The sequence below is a fragment of the Phascolarctos cinereus genome, unplaced genomic scaffold (assembly GCF_003287225.1).
Source record: "Phascolarctos cinereus isolate Bilbo 61053 unplaced genomic scaffold, phaCin_HiC Scaffold_5;HRSCAF=322, whole genome shotgun sequence".
NCBI classification, from domain to species: domain Eukaryota; kingdom Metazoa; phylum Chordata; class Mammalia; order Diprotodontia; family Phascolarctidae; genus Phascolarctos; species Phascolarctos cinereus.
In genome coordinates this window covers 131,805,044-131,821,382 of record NW_027555958.1, presented here as the reverse complement: position 1 = coordinate 131,821,382, position 16,339 = coordinate 131,805,044, and the positions used below count along the sequence as shown (strand labels likewise).

At 34.4% G+C, this 16,339-nt stretch overlaps 1 protein-coding gene across 2 annotated transcripts in view; it reads left to right on the top strand.

Moving 5' to 3' along the window:
• TRMT11 (tRNA methyltransferase 11) overlaps window positions 1-16,339 on the top strand; it is a 60,927-nt gene that overhangs the window by 11,947 nt on the left and 32,641 nt on the right. For both annotated transcript variants that reach the window (XR_002324671.2, XM_020986988.2), the window contains exons 4-8: window positions 4,994-5,075; window positions 5,164-5,256; window positions 5,450-5,584; window positions 9,709-9,865; window positions 15,062-15,142. Coding sequence is in view for 1 of the 2 variants with exons in the window: in XM_020986988.2 (XP_020842647.1) it covers window positions 4,994-5,075; window positions 5,164-5,256; window positions 5,450-5,584; window positions 9,709-9,865; window positions 15,062-15,142 (548 nt within the window). In the remaining variant the exon portion in view is untranslated. The remainder of the gene's footprint in view (window positions 1-4,993; window positions 5,076-5,163; window positions 5,257-5,449; window positions 5,585-9,708; window positions 9,866-15,061; window positions 15,143-16,339) is intronic.

The window sequence follows — 16,339 nt, the reverse complement described above, 5'->3', positions numbered from 1 at the left end:
AAAATGACCACATCACAACAAGAATGTTTAATGGACTACATTTTCTTAAATGAGAGCATCATATAGCCTTTTGAAAGTTGAACATTTTGTGATATTCTTGAGGTTTTGGGGGGAGTATTTCAGCAAATTGCTCAAAGATTTCTCTTTGGTCTAGGATTGTACTGTTTTGCATTGCAGTGTGAATATATCTTTATAGACTATGTCTTGTTTTAAATTTGGCAAATTTCTCATATATGTGATGTGAGATACATTTACTATTTAAGCCTTAAAGTGTCATCTATACTATTTTTGTTATTGTGTACAAAATACTGAAACTTCCAAAGCTAATCTTTTTGACTTGTTTTTGTAAGAGAACTGTCTTTCCCTAACTAGTCATTTTTGTTTAATATGTCATGTTACTATGAACACATTTCTCTGATAAAATTACTTTGTAAGTTGTCATTATTTAAATATCAAATGTTCTAAAGCTGTATGATTTGTTAGGTATGATTTTTTTTCTGTTCTGGGTTGAGCATTCTTAGACATAAAAGCTCTTAACTTGTGGTGCATATTGGAACATGAATGCATAATGGTATGACAGAATGTGCGTCTTTAGTTGCAGATTTGTCATCCACTTTATACTTTTCTGTGGTGAATTTGGAATTTAGGAGAATGAATTCCAAAATCATCTTTCTATGTTAGCCAGATTTCATGTACCATCATGCTACCATCAATCACATGTTTTAGATCTGCTTTATTTTTTATATTGTAACTATGTGAAGTAATAATTCTGTTATTTGGCAATTTTGGGAAACAAAGTGTTTCACAGAACTGATTCTTTCACATTACCAGATAAGTGACGTATTATTATCTAGCCCCTTCCTCAATAAGTTAAATGAAAAAGGGAAATATTAGCTTCATAAGTGAACTTATGTGTGTGTGTATCTATATCTATATATGTATATGTATATGTATATGTATATGTATATGTATATGTATATGTGTATGTATATGTATATGTATATCTATATCTATATCTATATCTATATCTATATCTATATCTATATCTATATCTATATCTATATCTATCTATATCCATATCTATGTCTATGCCTTTCTTAAAAAATGGCAAGTTTTCTCGCTAGCTGTGTGACCCTGGGCAAGTTGCTTAACCCCAATTGCCTGCGCAAAAAAAAAGAAAAGAAAAGAAAAAAATGGCAAGTTTTTGAAAATACATGATAGGGGCAGCTAGGTGGTGAAGTGGGTGGAGCACCAGCCCTGAAGTCAGGAGGACCTGAGTTCAAATCCTGCTTCAGACCAAACACTTGACACTTAACTATCTGTGTGACCCTGGGCAAATCACTTAACCCCAACTGCCTTAAAAAAAAATACATGATATACTTTTCTGTCTTTGTAAATAGCTTCTATAACATAGTTTGCCCCTTACTGATTCAGGGTCATCATTATGATCATTAGTTATTGTGTTAATATTGTAATGTAGGGGTTATAGAGTTGTCTAAGACTATTTGTTGAATAGTCCTACACTGAATAACCTCAGAATAGCCTCAGTTTCTTTAAGTCTTTTGTCAGCTATTTATATATTTTTCTCTCCTCTTTTGCTCTTAACTGTCACTTTTTTCTTGCTACTTTCCTCTAATTGTATTTAGTTTGTGATAACCTTGAAAACCAGATAACCAATCTTTTTCGAAAAGTATATACAACTTAAAAAAGTGTGTGTATATGTATGTGTGTGTATATGTATGTGTCTGTATACACACACACAGAAACACATACATACATACATACATATATGTAAATGGTGGCCCAGAAGTTCTTCTGTAAACAAAGCAAATAAACTTTGGTGCATGGACTTATTAATATCTGTTTTTCCATAATTATTTGTGGATCTCAGAGGGAAAATGGACCTTAGAGGCCATCTTGTCCAACCCTTTAGCTTTAAAGATGAGGAAAGTGAGGTCTGGAGGCATTGAGCACTTTGCTAAGGACTGCTCATAGATGCTTTTTGCTTACTTACTGGCTCTCAATGACGTTCTAGATGCTTGAAGTTAACATTTAAGTGAGGAGTTATTGTCTTTCTCTTTCTGCAATAAGTTCAATGCAAGAACAAGTACTGACGTTAAAAGTGTTTTGTTGCATATTCATGTAAGGATCTTTGAAAAGTTCCTGAACTAACTTAAAGGTAAAGTAATAGTGTTTGGTCTGTGTTCGATTCTTTTTTGCAGTAACTCCTAACATTTTTTTTTGAGTATGAGGATCTTTTCTAAAATATCAGAACGTTTTGCAAACTTTCCATATAGTTGTACTATTATCCACTGACTAAAAATAATGTGAGAAAATGGCAGTACTTGGTGTACATGTAAGTTCATGTACCTCTGATACTCAAAGATTGGCAACCAATGGTTTTAGACTTTTTATAGAATTACTTAGAAGTTATAGCTTACTTAGGAGTTAGGACCTTTTGAAACCACAGACAGTGAAACAATGTCCTGAAACTGCTTTTTCTTTTTCAGAATTAATTCTGGTTTCAGTTACTGTTCAGATAATTGAACTCAGTAATCGAATGACAAACCTTTTAGTTGATTACCTTTTGCTTTGTGAGATGGAAATCCTTTTTCCAACTTGATCAGGATTAACAAGTGCCTTTAAAGAGTGATCCTTTTCAAAAACTTTAATGATGTAGTTTTAAAAATAAGTGATAGCTTACTATTAATTTTATTTTTAAGGTGATTAGGAGCCAAATATTAAGTTAATGTCCAAATACAGTAATTTTAAGGCTCATTGTGAAAAAATCACTCTGAATGAGGAAAAAGACCCTTTAGAGCAGCCTATGTATTTCACACTCCTAAATTTCCTGATAGAATTTAGTGATTTTGACTATTCGTGCAGAGAAGATGGACACTGTGCAAATATAAGAGATTATTATTGTTAAAGAAGGAGCCCAGTGTAGTAGAAAAGGGAGGGCACTTTGAGTCAGAAGGCCTGCGTTTGGGTTTCTTGTCGATACCTACTTGCTGTGTGACCATGGGCATGTCAGTTGACCCACTGTAGCCCTCGATGTTCTCATGTGTAAAATATTGATAATGACGCCTGCTTTGCCAACTTCATAGAATTGTTCTGAAGCTCATTGGATCATAGATTGAAGGCTATAAGGGTCCTTAGAACTCATGTAGCATAAACTCATTATTTTACAGATGAGGAAATTCTGGCCCATAGGGTTAATGTTTTGCCCAAAGTCATACATCTAGTAAGAATCTGATCTACACTTAAGTCCTTTGATTCTAAAATCATCATCTTTCTATTGTATTATAGAATCTGATTTACACTTAAGTCCTTTGATTCTAAAATCATCATCTTTCTATTGTGTTATAGAATCTGATCTACACTTAAGTCCTTTGATTCTAAAATCATCATCTTTCTATTGTATTATAGAATCTGATTTACACTTAAGTCCTTTGATTCTAAAATCATCATCTTTCTATTGTATTATATGTGAAAAAAATTCTGTAAACAGCAAAGTGCTGTACAAATGTAGTATTGTGAAATGGGAGTTAAACAATCCCAAAATAACATTTAGACTGTTCAGGAGAAGGAATTTTTAAAGTTGCTATGTCTTTTTTTTTTTTTGCATTGAAACAATTACAGCAAAGGTTGAAGGATAAAATGCTGTTACGGTGAATACCACTCTGACAAAAAAAATTTTTAAAGCCCAGTAAATTTTAATAAGTGTTAGGCATAGTTAACAAATTCAGGTCACTTGAATACCCCTTAAAATTTGTAGTAATTTGATTTGGATTATGTATGAATTATTGTTGTATGCCTATATTTCAATCATTCTGTATTGCCCGCGACCAGATTGTACACCGAACGGAGAGGCGTGAAATAACTTATGACATGGGCCAGGCGGAGTAGAATTACTGACTCAGTTTATTCATCTGAGGGCACAGAATATATAGGGAAGATCTAGCCTAACTTCAAAGAGTCCTCCCCGTGAGATACTCCCCAGAACATCTGCTGAGGATGTAACAATCATGAATTTCCTCCTTATCAGGGTTCCTAGATTGGGCTGTAGATTCCAAGGTTTTCCCAGGCGCCTAGGCGCCACCTGCATAGAGGAGTAAATATGTAAACCTAAGGTTCAAAGAGAGAGAAGGGATGTCTCAGAGACCTCTTTATCAGGAAGGAATTTGGGGAGCCATACCACTTAATCCTTGAGCCCTTTGGGGTGAAAGCCTGAGCAGAGGTCAGACTCTGCCTTGGATCTTAAACCGTTATCAGACTCTTAAGATCGGCCCTCAACAATTCTGAATTATTGGCAAGATATAATTTTGAATATAATACTATGTACCATGTAGATTAATGCACCCATCAGAGAAATTTATGTTAGTAAGAGGGATACTTTCTATATAGTTTTGGAGAACAAGGACCAAAAACTGGGTTGAAATGGGGAAAATATCATTTTTTGTAACATAACCAGCCAGATTTTCTCATTTTGACTTTGAAGATGCAGCAGTACACCCTTTGGAGGGGTGGAAGTGAGAAAATCTCTCCTATCACTTTCCTCCCAGCAGTAGTACCTTCCTCTCTAAGGCTACTTTTCAGTGATATTCATCAGGCTTATATGTGCTGGGTTTTGTATATGCTGTGTTTCTCATTAGACTGTGAACTCCTTAAGGGCAGGAATTGTTTTTGCTTTATGTTTGTATCTCTAGATCTTAATGTGGTGCCTGTCACACAATAAATGCTTAAAAAATGGTTGATTCTAGAAAAGCTTTTCCTTCTTGCTATATATATCTTCAGATAACTTCCCTATTTAAGCTGAGGACAATTAAATCTCCAAATCTGAATGTCGGAGAAGCAGAATTATATGTAGCTTTAGGACCCAAGTCTCTTATTTAAATGTATGGTAATGAAAAAGGAGGAAACAAAAATCAATGTTGTGTTTTTGGTGGGATTTTTTTCAAGCTGAAAATAACTTTGATCATGAAATTTCCAGGTCTATATTTGAACTGTGGGGTCATGGAAAATCTCCAGAAGAACTATACAGTTCTCTAAAAAGTTATCCCATGGAAAAGATGGTATGTATTAAGCTGTGTCTTACACAAGAATGAATATAGTTGAAGTAGAATTACAGACATTAAAAGAAAATTATCTGTTTTATTTTAGGCTCCATTTCTACATTCAGACACTACGTATAAAATAAAGATTCAGACATTTAATAAAACATTAACACAAGAAGAAAAAGTCAAGAGAATAGATGTAAGTAGACTTAAAATTATATAATTTTAACCCAGCATAACAATTATTGAAATATTTTAATGACATTTTGTTTCAATTCATTAAAAAATTTATTGTTAACATATAACAGTATTATAAATTATAAATAATAAAATAATAAGCATTATATTTAATTTATTTGCTAGGATGTTAGAATTATTATTTTTTATTTTAGGCACTTGAATTTCTGCCGTTTGAAGGAAAGGTGAATTTAAAAGATCCACAGCATGTATTTTCTGTCCTGGAAGATTATGGCTTGGATCCAAACCATATCCCAGAGAAACCACTTAATATTTATTTTGGTAGATGGGTAAGTAACATTACTTCTTTATATTTCTGTTTATCTTTAGGAAAAAGTAGCACTACAAATTTGATTCCTTTTTATTAAAAGCTTAAAAGAACTAAACTATTACAGCTAAAAAATTGAATGATGTAGTCCACACTCGTCCAGGTATAAACAGTAAACAGGGAGAGATTCAGACTTAGAAGTAGTAAATAGGAGGAAGTACTGTTCCTGAAAATATTTTTTTCCTTTTTTTTTTTTCTCTTGACTGTCACCCAAGCTAGAAGTACAGCAGCCACTCTTGGGCCCCATCCTAATACTTATTGGAATGGAAGCTAGCTGATTCACACCTCTTTAGGCAGCTTTGTGGTCCTCTGCTTTCTGGAGCTTACTGAATTGATGTGGCACTTAGTGAAGACACTTGATCAGCTTTAGCTGTTCTGCATCTCAGGACTCTTGAACTCAGGCTCTCATCAGTCTTAGCTTTGCCAGCTGCAAACACTGTAGGTATGCACCACTGCACTGTTTTTCTTTTAAAGATTTTTCCCTTGAGTTTTACTGTGAGATGGAGGCAGTGAGCTAGAGGCTTAGTAATTGGCCTCTTTGACAATAGGCCATCCATAGGGTGAATCTAGACCATATGAATCCAAAGCTGGAAACATTTTGTGGGAAGAGTTCCCCCTTTCCTTGACCTGGACTAAGGTGATACCTGGAGTTTATTTCAAGCTCCAAGTGAGCAATCCATACAAAATACTTATGTTGATCTGACAAGCCATCTCACTTCAGTTACTGTGGGTAAGCTCCTGTATCGAAAACCTTGAACAATAGATGCTGGCTCTTTGCCTAGGTTGCCCCATTCATTAGAGGCCCAAGATACAGAAGAGACATGAATTTTTGCTTAAGTGGAGATAGAATTTTAATTAGGTCTAAGCATCCAGGTATATATAGGACAAAGTCAAGAGAAGTTCCACATCTCATGACTCAGAGAAGAAATAGGGTATCCTAGTGGGACAGAGGGCAATGAACAGGTACCTGAACATAACCAGAACTGGCTGTTATTATTAGAATTGTGTGTTGTCTGTGCCACAGACACAATTGTGAATTGTGCCCCAGAAATAATTAAGACAAGACATGAAAAAAAATGTTATCATCCTTCATTTCTACAGAAGTGATAAAAGGGTAGAGTTCTTGTGTCATTTTAGGTAAGATCCTCAATTATAGAGACCACTTTTATTGGCTTTCCATATTAGTAGTTCAGATTTATAAAATACTTCATAGTTTACAAAGTATTTTCCTTACAATAATGTTGTGAAGTAGATGGTGTGAGTAGCATTAATTATCCCTGTATTGCAGATGAGGAACCTGAGGTCAATAAAGGTAAATTGACTTGTCCAGGGTCACGTAACTATTAAATGGGGACAGACCTCTTAGGCCCAGTGCTATTTATGTTTCTCTCCACTGTGTCTTGTCTCTTCCATCCAAAATGCAAGGATAGTTATTAGAGAACAATCTGTTCTAAAATCACTGAGTGAGAAAGATTCCATAGCAAGTGTTAACTGAACAACTTTACTTTTGAAGTATATGGATATGGAAAAAGTAAATTATTTCCATTGGTTGGCTGTTATGCATTTTTGATATTAATGCTGATTCTATTTCAAGCTCAAATCTGACTTTGTTTTGGGAATAATAAGAGGAATGTAAAGATGTCATGCTGTAGGTGAGGAACTTTTCTGTAACCATCTCTATTACCTTTACTAAAAGGAAAGATTAAAACAGTGGGAATTGGAGAGAATCTGAGTCATGGAATCACAGAATTGTTAAAGTTGGAAAAGACCTTAGGGGCCATCTTGTCCAACATACGTTAGAAAGGAATCCAGTTTACCATATCTGACAAATGGCCCAGCCATTCCAATGAAGGACCCTGGGGCGGCCCATTCTGCTTTTAAGCAACTTTTATTGTTTAATAGTATTTTATTTTTTCCAATTACATGTGAAGACAATTTTCAACATTCATTTTTTAAAAAATTTTATTAATTTATTTTGATTTATCAACAATCACTTCCATATGCTTTAAATTAAAAAAAAATTTTACATTTTTCTCCCCCTTCCTCCCTACTATCCTTCCCAAGATGGCGCACAATCACATATAGGCTATACATATACATATACATTCTTATTAGTGAAGTTGTAAGTAAAAATTAAAACCAATAGGAGGAACCATTAGAAAGAGGAAACAAAACTCAGCAGAAGAGAAAAAAAATGATAGCGATTCAACTTCCATAGTTCTTTCTTTGGATGTGGATAGCATTTTCCATCACGAGGCCTCTGGAGGTGTCTTCGATCCTTGTATTGCTGAGAAGAGTTAAGTTTATCAATATTAGTTATCGCATAACGTGGCTGTTATTGTGTACAGTATTCCTTGGTTCTGCTCGCTTCACTCAGCGTCAGACCATACAAGTCTTTCCAGGTTTTTCTGAAGTCAGCCTGTTCATCATTTCTCATAGCACAGTAGTATTCCATTACATTCATATACCACAGCTTGCTCAGCCATTCCCCAATTGATGGGCATCCTCTCGATTTCCAGTTCTTTGCCACCACAAAAAGAGCTGCTATTCAGCATTCATTTTTTAAAAGATTTTGAGTTCTGAAATTTTCTTCCTCCCCTCCCCAAGGCAGTAAGCAAATCTGATATAAGTTGTACATGTGCAGTCATATAAAACATATTTCCACATTAGTCATGTTGTAAAAGAAGAAACAACAAAAGGAAAAACCATGAAAATAAGCAAACCAAAGAAAAGTGAAAATAGTATGCTTCGATCTGCATTCAGACTCCATCAGTTCTCTTTCTGGATGTGGGTAGCATTTTCCATCATGAGTCTTTTAGAATTGTCTTGGATCATTGTATTGCCGAGAAGAGCTAAGTCAATCATAGTTGATCATCACATAGTGTTGCTGTTGCTATGTACAGTGTTTTCCTGGTTATGCTCACTTCACTCAGCATCAGTTCATGTAAGTCTTTCCAGGTTGTTGGTTTTTTTTCCAAGGCAATTGGGGTTAAGTGACTTATCCAGGGTCACACAGCTAGTGAGTATCATGTGTCTGAGGCCAGATTGAACTCAGGTCCTCCTGACTCCAAGGCTGGAGTTCTATCTACTGTGCCACCTAGCTGCCCCCTATGATTTAGTGGGAGACATATTTTTTTTTGTTTGAGGCAATTGGGGTTAAGTGATTTGCCCAGAGTCACACAGCTAGCAAGTGTCAAGTGTCTGGTCTGAGGCCCGATTTGAATGCAGGTCCTCTTGACTCCAGGCCCAGTGCTCTATCTACTGTACCACCTAGCTGCCCCTCAGGTTTTTTTTTTTAAATCCACCTGCTAATCATTTGTCAGTGCACAGTAATATTCTGCTTCATTCATATACTACAACTTGTTCAACTATTCCTCAATTGATGGGCATCCCCATAATTTCCAATTCTTTGCCAACACAAAAAGAGTGAGCAGCTTTCATTGTTACAAAGTTTTTCCTGACTTAAAGCTTATATTTACTTCTTCACAACTTCTACCCATTGCTCCTACCCTTGGTCCCTGGGACTACATAAAACAAGCCTAATTACTTTTTTATGGGCTAGCCCTTCAAATATTTGAAAACTGCTTTTATGTCCTACTGATTCTTTTCTTCTGGCTGCACATTGCTGGTTCCTTTAACTGATCCTCATATGACTTGGCCTCAAGGCCCCTCAACATCCTCTCTAGCTAATGCTTCAGGTGTGATCTGACCTGGGCCCGTTACAGAGGTACTATCACTTATTTATTTGTGCAAGCTTTTTTGTGTAACTTTTTTAATGTAGCCCAAGACTGCAGGTTTTTGTCTGTAAATTGAAATGCTTACTCATGTGAAGCTAGCCATTCATCCATTATAACCCCCAGATCTTTTCCAATAAACTGGTGTTTAACTATGCCTTACCCATCTTGTACTTAGGAAATTAATTTTCATCAGCATCAAGATGTTTTGCATGAGGGTTTTGCCAGGGTTGTCTATCTTAAGCAGTCTGTCTTAAAACACTGGTCTTCCTATTAATTTAATTATTTTTAATTTAATTTAATTTATTTTAATTAATTTAATTTAATTAATTTAAAATATTTTTTGACACAGATTGCAGATGGACAGAGGGAACTTATTGAGTCTTACAGTGTGAAAAAGAGACATTTTATTGGAAACACAAGCATGGATGCTGGGTTATCATTCATCATGGCTAATCATGGGAAAGTGAAAGAAAATGACATTGTATTTGATCCATTTGTTGGAACAGGTATTTTTATTCAAGTATTTTAGAAAATATTATCAAAGATGTTCTTTTAGGTGAGACCAAGTTAAACATATTTTTAAAAATTTGAACTTTTGAAGAGTTTCATTTGCTATTTGAGTGAAAACATATATGAAAACAGAAACTACAAAAAGAAAATTGTGAAGTCCAAGATTTAAAATACTTTTAAAATAATTTCTTAAAAAGTAAAGAGGGTATGTTTTTTTTAATCCTTTGTAATATTGGATGAACCAGTAGGGGGAGCTTTTAGCTCATACATTACAATACAGTTAAATTTGAAAGACCAAAGTATCTTGAAACATGATAATCTTTTGGGCTTCAGGAACTCTGTTTCAGAAAGATTTGCTTGCCCTGATCAGACAACTAATTATAACCACTTCACAAAGAGATAATCAAGTGATTAGTTTAAAAAATAGATACAGTTTACTTTTGAGTTAGCAGAAAAGTAAACTATGAAGGTGGAGACTAATGGAATATAATTTGGGGAAAAGACTATTTGTGACCACAGTGCCATTTCCCAGTTATTATGGAATTGAAGCCCCCTGGTCATTATCAGGATGGCCAGAAATTTCATCATCATGAACTCCATAAGGATTGCTGTGGTAATGAGAAAATGATACCAGGATGCTACTAGGGAAAATTCCAGATATCAGTTTCTCATTATTCCAGTCCTTTCAGAGTTCCTTGAAGTAAAATTTCTGGACATTCTGATGGCATTGTGGTCACACAAATAGTGTGCGTCAGAGTTACAATTTAAATCCAGGGCTCAGTATGCTAAGCTGCCTTTTAGCATATCATAATAAAATGATATAAAGAACTAGAGACATGTAATTTAGAGAATTATTTTATATGTTTATGTTAATGAATTCGCCCACTAATTTGTATCCTTCCCAATTAACCAACACTTCATCTTTTCTCTTATACAGATAATGTATTCCAACCACATTGCTTATATATTTTTCCTTACCTTTATGACCCCATATCTTTCTTTACTGATCATTATCCTCACCATTATTCAGTCCCTATCTTGGGAATTTTATAATACTTTGTGGAATGGGAGGAATTCTTGGAGAGTAAAGGCACATAGTGTCATGGTTTGGCTTTTTTTTTTCTTAAGTCTTATTAGCTTAGTTTTAAATTAAACCAGACATAGGGGAAAGTCTGATTCTTCCAAGTATTATAGTGAAAAGTCCTTTCTGTTGGCTACACAAGTTAAAACAGATGAACAAAAGATGAATTTCTCTAGTAATAAAAGTTCTCACTTGCTTTTACCATTGTAGATGAGAGTAGACTTGCGTATTGAAGTTATTTTGAGGTATTAAGTTGCTTGGCTGTTGTAACAGTCATTCCTAGGCTTATTAGTGGAAGGTTGTGTGGTTTGTCCTTCATTCTCAAAGAGGACCATGACATCAGGCAGAGAGATGAACAGTTAAACCAAGTGATTGAAGTACAGACCTGTGAAGATTGAGGCATAGCTTTAGAATTTCAACTTGTTTTAGTTCAGTGATAGTTAAATGAATTGTTTCATTTTTCTGTGGGAACAATTCTTAAGCATAACCTGTTTGTTACTGAGTTTATTGCCTTCTTATGGATGGCAGTAAGGATTGGAAAAATGAAATAGTCCTGCTCTGAAGTCACATTTTCCTCAAAGTTAGATTATAGATTTGGCATTATTTCTTCCTACCCTCACTGCTCCACCTCCTCTAGCTCTGGTTCTTTTTTCTTTGACATTTTTTGTTTCCAACATTTAATATTAAAAATGCTTATTTATAGAAGCAGAATTGAAATGAACTTGGTTTTCTAAAGGCCCAGCATCTTGCCTCTACTCACAGGCTGTGTTTTTCTCAAGGGTATAGAGTAATAGGTTAGAAAGCTTCTAGGAAACTGGAAGGAGAGAGATTTAATCTTTTTTCATTTGAATAACTTTCCTTGTTCTTTTAGACAATCTGCTACTGTTTTCTAGAATGACATTATGAGCTGTGTAGAAAAATACTTTTCCTCTATATTTTAGCAACCAAATTTTTCAGGATTTTGAAAACATGCATATCTCCTTTTATTTAAGGAATAAAATAATTACTTTTAGTACCTATCAATAGGAAATGTGATTATTCTAATATCTCAAACACATCCAGAGAACAAAATTTTGTAGAAGATTAATCAATCAGTAAAGTATCTTTTTAATGCCTGCTATATGCTCAGAGTAAATTTTCACGCTTAAAATATTTTCTTGATTTCTTTTTGTATGTGAATTATGTTATAAATGTAGATTTATGAATTATTTGCAGCAGTTTCACTAATTATATATATTTTTACGTAAATTATCTTATTCATACTTTTTTTTACCAAATGGATGAGATAACATTGGTTTTGGGTCAATGTTAGTCAAGTTCTAAAGAGTTGATAGAGCATACTCAATAGAGTGCTGGACTGGTGTCAGGAAGACTTGAGTTCACTTTTAATCTCAAGAACTTTAATAGCTGTATGATCCTAGGGGCAGTTTCCTCACATGTAAAGTGGGGATAATAATAGCACCTTCTCCCCTAGTGTTGTTCTGAGGATAAAACTGAGATAATGTTAGTAAAGCACTTAGCAAATCTTGAGCTTTCATTATTATTATTACTGATAACAGATGCCAGATGCAATATAGGGTTATAATGAACACATTTATTATGCACTCATTTTCTGTTGAAGTACAATTGAACATTTCTGTGGTTAATTCCCTTAAGTTTACATGGGATTATTTAGAACCATAGTTATTCTTTCTTTGTGAAAATAGAACAGAAGGTAAGAAAATAAAGGTTTCAGTTTGGAAAACCTTAATTTTCTGTTTGTAAGCTACACTTATATTGCAGAGCTGCAGGGGTCAGTGTTGTGAAGTCATGAGAGATACCCTCAGTTGTTCCTCTTTGAATAGTGTAGTATTTATTCAGGTTGGGCAATGAGTTCTGAGCCAGATTCTCTTGGTTCTTTCCTCACTATTCAGGATTTGATGAGTGGCACCCAGAGTAGGAAACTCTCATTTTAAACTCTTGTGAACTTGACTTCTTCACTTGACGTTGCTCATGGCCTAATTTCTGTTAAATGGAATGGGAATTAAAATTCAAAGTTGGCAAAATTCAAATTAGGTATAATTCTAACTGGCCTCCCTGGATTGTAAACTCTTTGAAGAAAGGACTAATTTTCACTAAAGTATTGAAAGGTGTGGACATTTATTGAGCTGACTAGTCTGGTTGTGTAATTCAGTTTTCCTTAGTGTTATCCATGTCATTCTGCTAATGTTGTTCCTTCAGATTAATGGTGTTGAATAGATTTAATTGTGCATGGCATTTCATATTGTGCGTTTATGTTTTAAGTGATATAATTGACTGATTAGACTCTACCTTTCTTTTTTTATTTCACCTCTTTTCTTATATGTAAATCAAAGACCAACTATTCATTTCCATGTTATGATTGATAATCTAAATATCCAGAAATGGAAAGATTTTATTTATCAGTTGTAACCAGGCTACACTTGGATAGCACATTGAGTAGTGTTTTTTAAATTAAAATTCTTAATATAAGATGTTATCTTTGTTTGAAAATGTTCTTGCTAAATAGTGTAAAGCCAAGGCATCCCAGACTCTGCAAGGACAGCAAGAAGCAGGTGAATCTTGTCATGTCTTCCTGATGCGGAAACCTTATAAACTTAGTGGCCTGCTACCAGTGATTGTCTAATGACTAAGTCAGTGAGACCAGCTCATATTTTAAAGAAGCCTAAAAAGTAGAAAGAAACACTCAAACTGATTATTCATCTTCTTTCAGCGGTATACTATATTATAAAGTGTGTCTTGTCTTCTCAAAACTCATTGTAGCCAAGTAGATAAGGTTGTATTTAAGGAAGCACAGGGAAATTTTTCTTTTTCTCTTGGCAACTAGTTCTCTTAGGTATCTGTGTCCTTGGGCAGAATTATAATAATTCAAGTCATAGTGTGAATATTACAAGTCATTCAGCGTGACACATTTTATGCTCACATTTCATAAAGATTACTGTGACTGTTCTGTTGTTATGACTAGGTTAATCAGGGCTTTATCCCCTTATCTTTCACTTAAATCTTTTTTTTCTTTTTCGTGATGAATGAACTTTGGATTTAGTTTTCAGATTGCTTTTGGCACTTCTTTTCTCTTCATATTTTACTTTCAGGATTCTTTAGTGGTAATATTGTTTATTTTTAAAAAATATTTTTGTACAAATCTCAATACTTTATTCTAAGTGGTGATTAAAGGAAAACTCTCTGTGTGTGTGTGTATGTGTGTGTGTTTGTGTGTGTATACATATACATACATATAATATAGGTGTAATGTTTTTGACTTTCTGGAGAGAGTAATTGACTGTCTGGAGGTACTACCCATTTTATCTTGAGAGATCACATTTGAGAAGGCCCTGGGGCTGAAGATCCGTATCTTTTCTTTTCCAAGTCAGTGTATATTTTATAGCCTAAATCATGTCACCTCTGTCAAATTATAGATAGGCTGGGCAAATATGTAGTTTGGCAGATTATTCTGCTCTGGGCTATGACATACATAAAGTTTCAGATTATTTATTGTGTTTATTTTTCTTTTTCATGCTGATATTTAACTTTGAAAAATGGAGTTATTTTAAAATATGAAGGAAAATTACATAATGATCTACTTGAGAAGTTATAACTTGTCCTAACATGTTTCCTTTTGTTTTGGTAGGGGTTGGCACGTGAATGGCATAAATTCTGCCCTCTGATATTTATTTATAGTTTTGTGACTTCATTGAGAATTAAGCCCAAATGTCAGAAGTTAGTCCTTTTTTTAATGTGGGGGAAAGATGCCAACTGTGGTTGTGTAGCAAACTCTATGAGCTAATTTTTCAGAAATGAGCAGGATATGTCTGTAGGGGCCCCTTTGAATAGAATGGAGATACTAAAAAAATTGTTGAAGAAGTAATTGCATATCAGCAATACTTTTCAGTAATGATAAGAACACGCTAATTTATATTCTATTTTCTGATGAGCTCAGATTAATTTACTAGCAAGGATTAATAAATCCAGTATACCTTTCATACAGCTATATTTTAAGGCTCTCTGGAACTTATTAAGTGAAGAGGAGGAAGAGGGGAACAGGCAACTTTCTTCCTAATTAGTCATGCACTGTTATCATCTCTTAAATTTTCAGGTGGCCTCTTGATACCTTCTGCTCATTTTGGGGCCTATGTATGTGGAACAGACATAGATTACAATACAATTCATGGATTGGGTAAGTTGTGGTTCCAAATAGTTTAATAGGCATTACTATTATATTAAAAGTTTCATTTTCTAGATAATAGAATGTTAAATAAATTTCTTGGTATTATTGTGATATAGTCATCTTTAGATTACTAGTGCCAAAGTAGGTGACAAGTACTCCAAGACAAGAAAAACGTTTTTTTCCTTATTCTTACCTTCCCTCACTCCCAGCTTCCCTAATTTTTTTGAGAGGGATGACATAGATGAATAAATATGATAACAATAACTCATCTTTCCTAGGTGACCTTCATAGCTTTCTTTTACTTGACATATTGGAGGCAGCATTATAAATCTTGCCATGGCATATTTAGTACTGTTAGTCAAAAGTTGGCAGCTATTGATTAAAGCATTTCCTACAATGAAACCAAAATTGCTCTATTGAGTTGGCTAAATGTAGAACTACCCTTAAGAAGCTGTTCAGTAGAGTAAATTTGACAGAATGGATTTTAGCACTATTTTGTCTTTATTTTTTGTTTTATTTCCCTAACAATTTGTAAGGAGAAACAAGTTATTCCATGAACCATTTTCTAGGAAAGAGGTATTCTTTGTGATTCACTTTATTATGTGAATGGGAGCCTTAGAGAGGGTGGTAGCCAGTTAGCCTTGTGTACAACGTATGGGATGAGATTTTCTTATGCTGTATCTTTTTCTCTTGTTAGAGCAAGCCAGAGTTAAAGGTCCCTACTTGATAACTTGTCTTTTTTTCTTCATTAAGTAGAAGAGACTTTGTAACATTTACAATGCGCAAATGAAACTTGTTATAATATTGTCGTATTTATATTTATATGTTAGTAACATAGAAAAGATATAGTCATAAGAAAAATTTAGGGTGGATAAAGTGCCACTGAATATAGACTTAGTGAAAGGTAGCATATCTTTTTTTTTTTGGTGAGGCAATTGGAGTTAAGTGACTTGCCCAGGGTCACACAGCTAGTGAGTGTTATGTGTCTGAGGCCAGATTTGAACTCAGGACCTCCTGACTCTAGGGCCAATGCTGTATCCACTATGCTATCTACCTGCCTCGGATAGCATATCTTTTGTCTGAGGATCAGTCTTGCTAAGTTCAAAGAGGCTTATTACCAGGTTGTTCTTCGAGTAATGAGTTTTCTGGCTATAGCAAAAGTCCTTTTTATTGTAATTTCAATTTAATTTTTCAGTTAACAAGCAT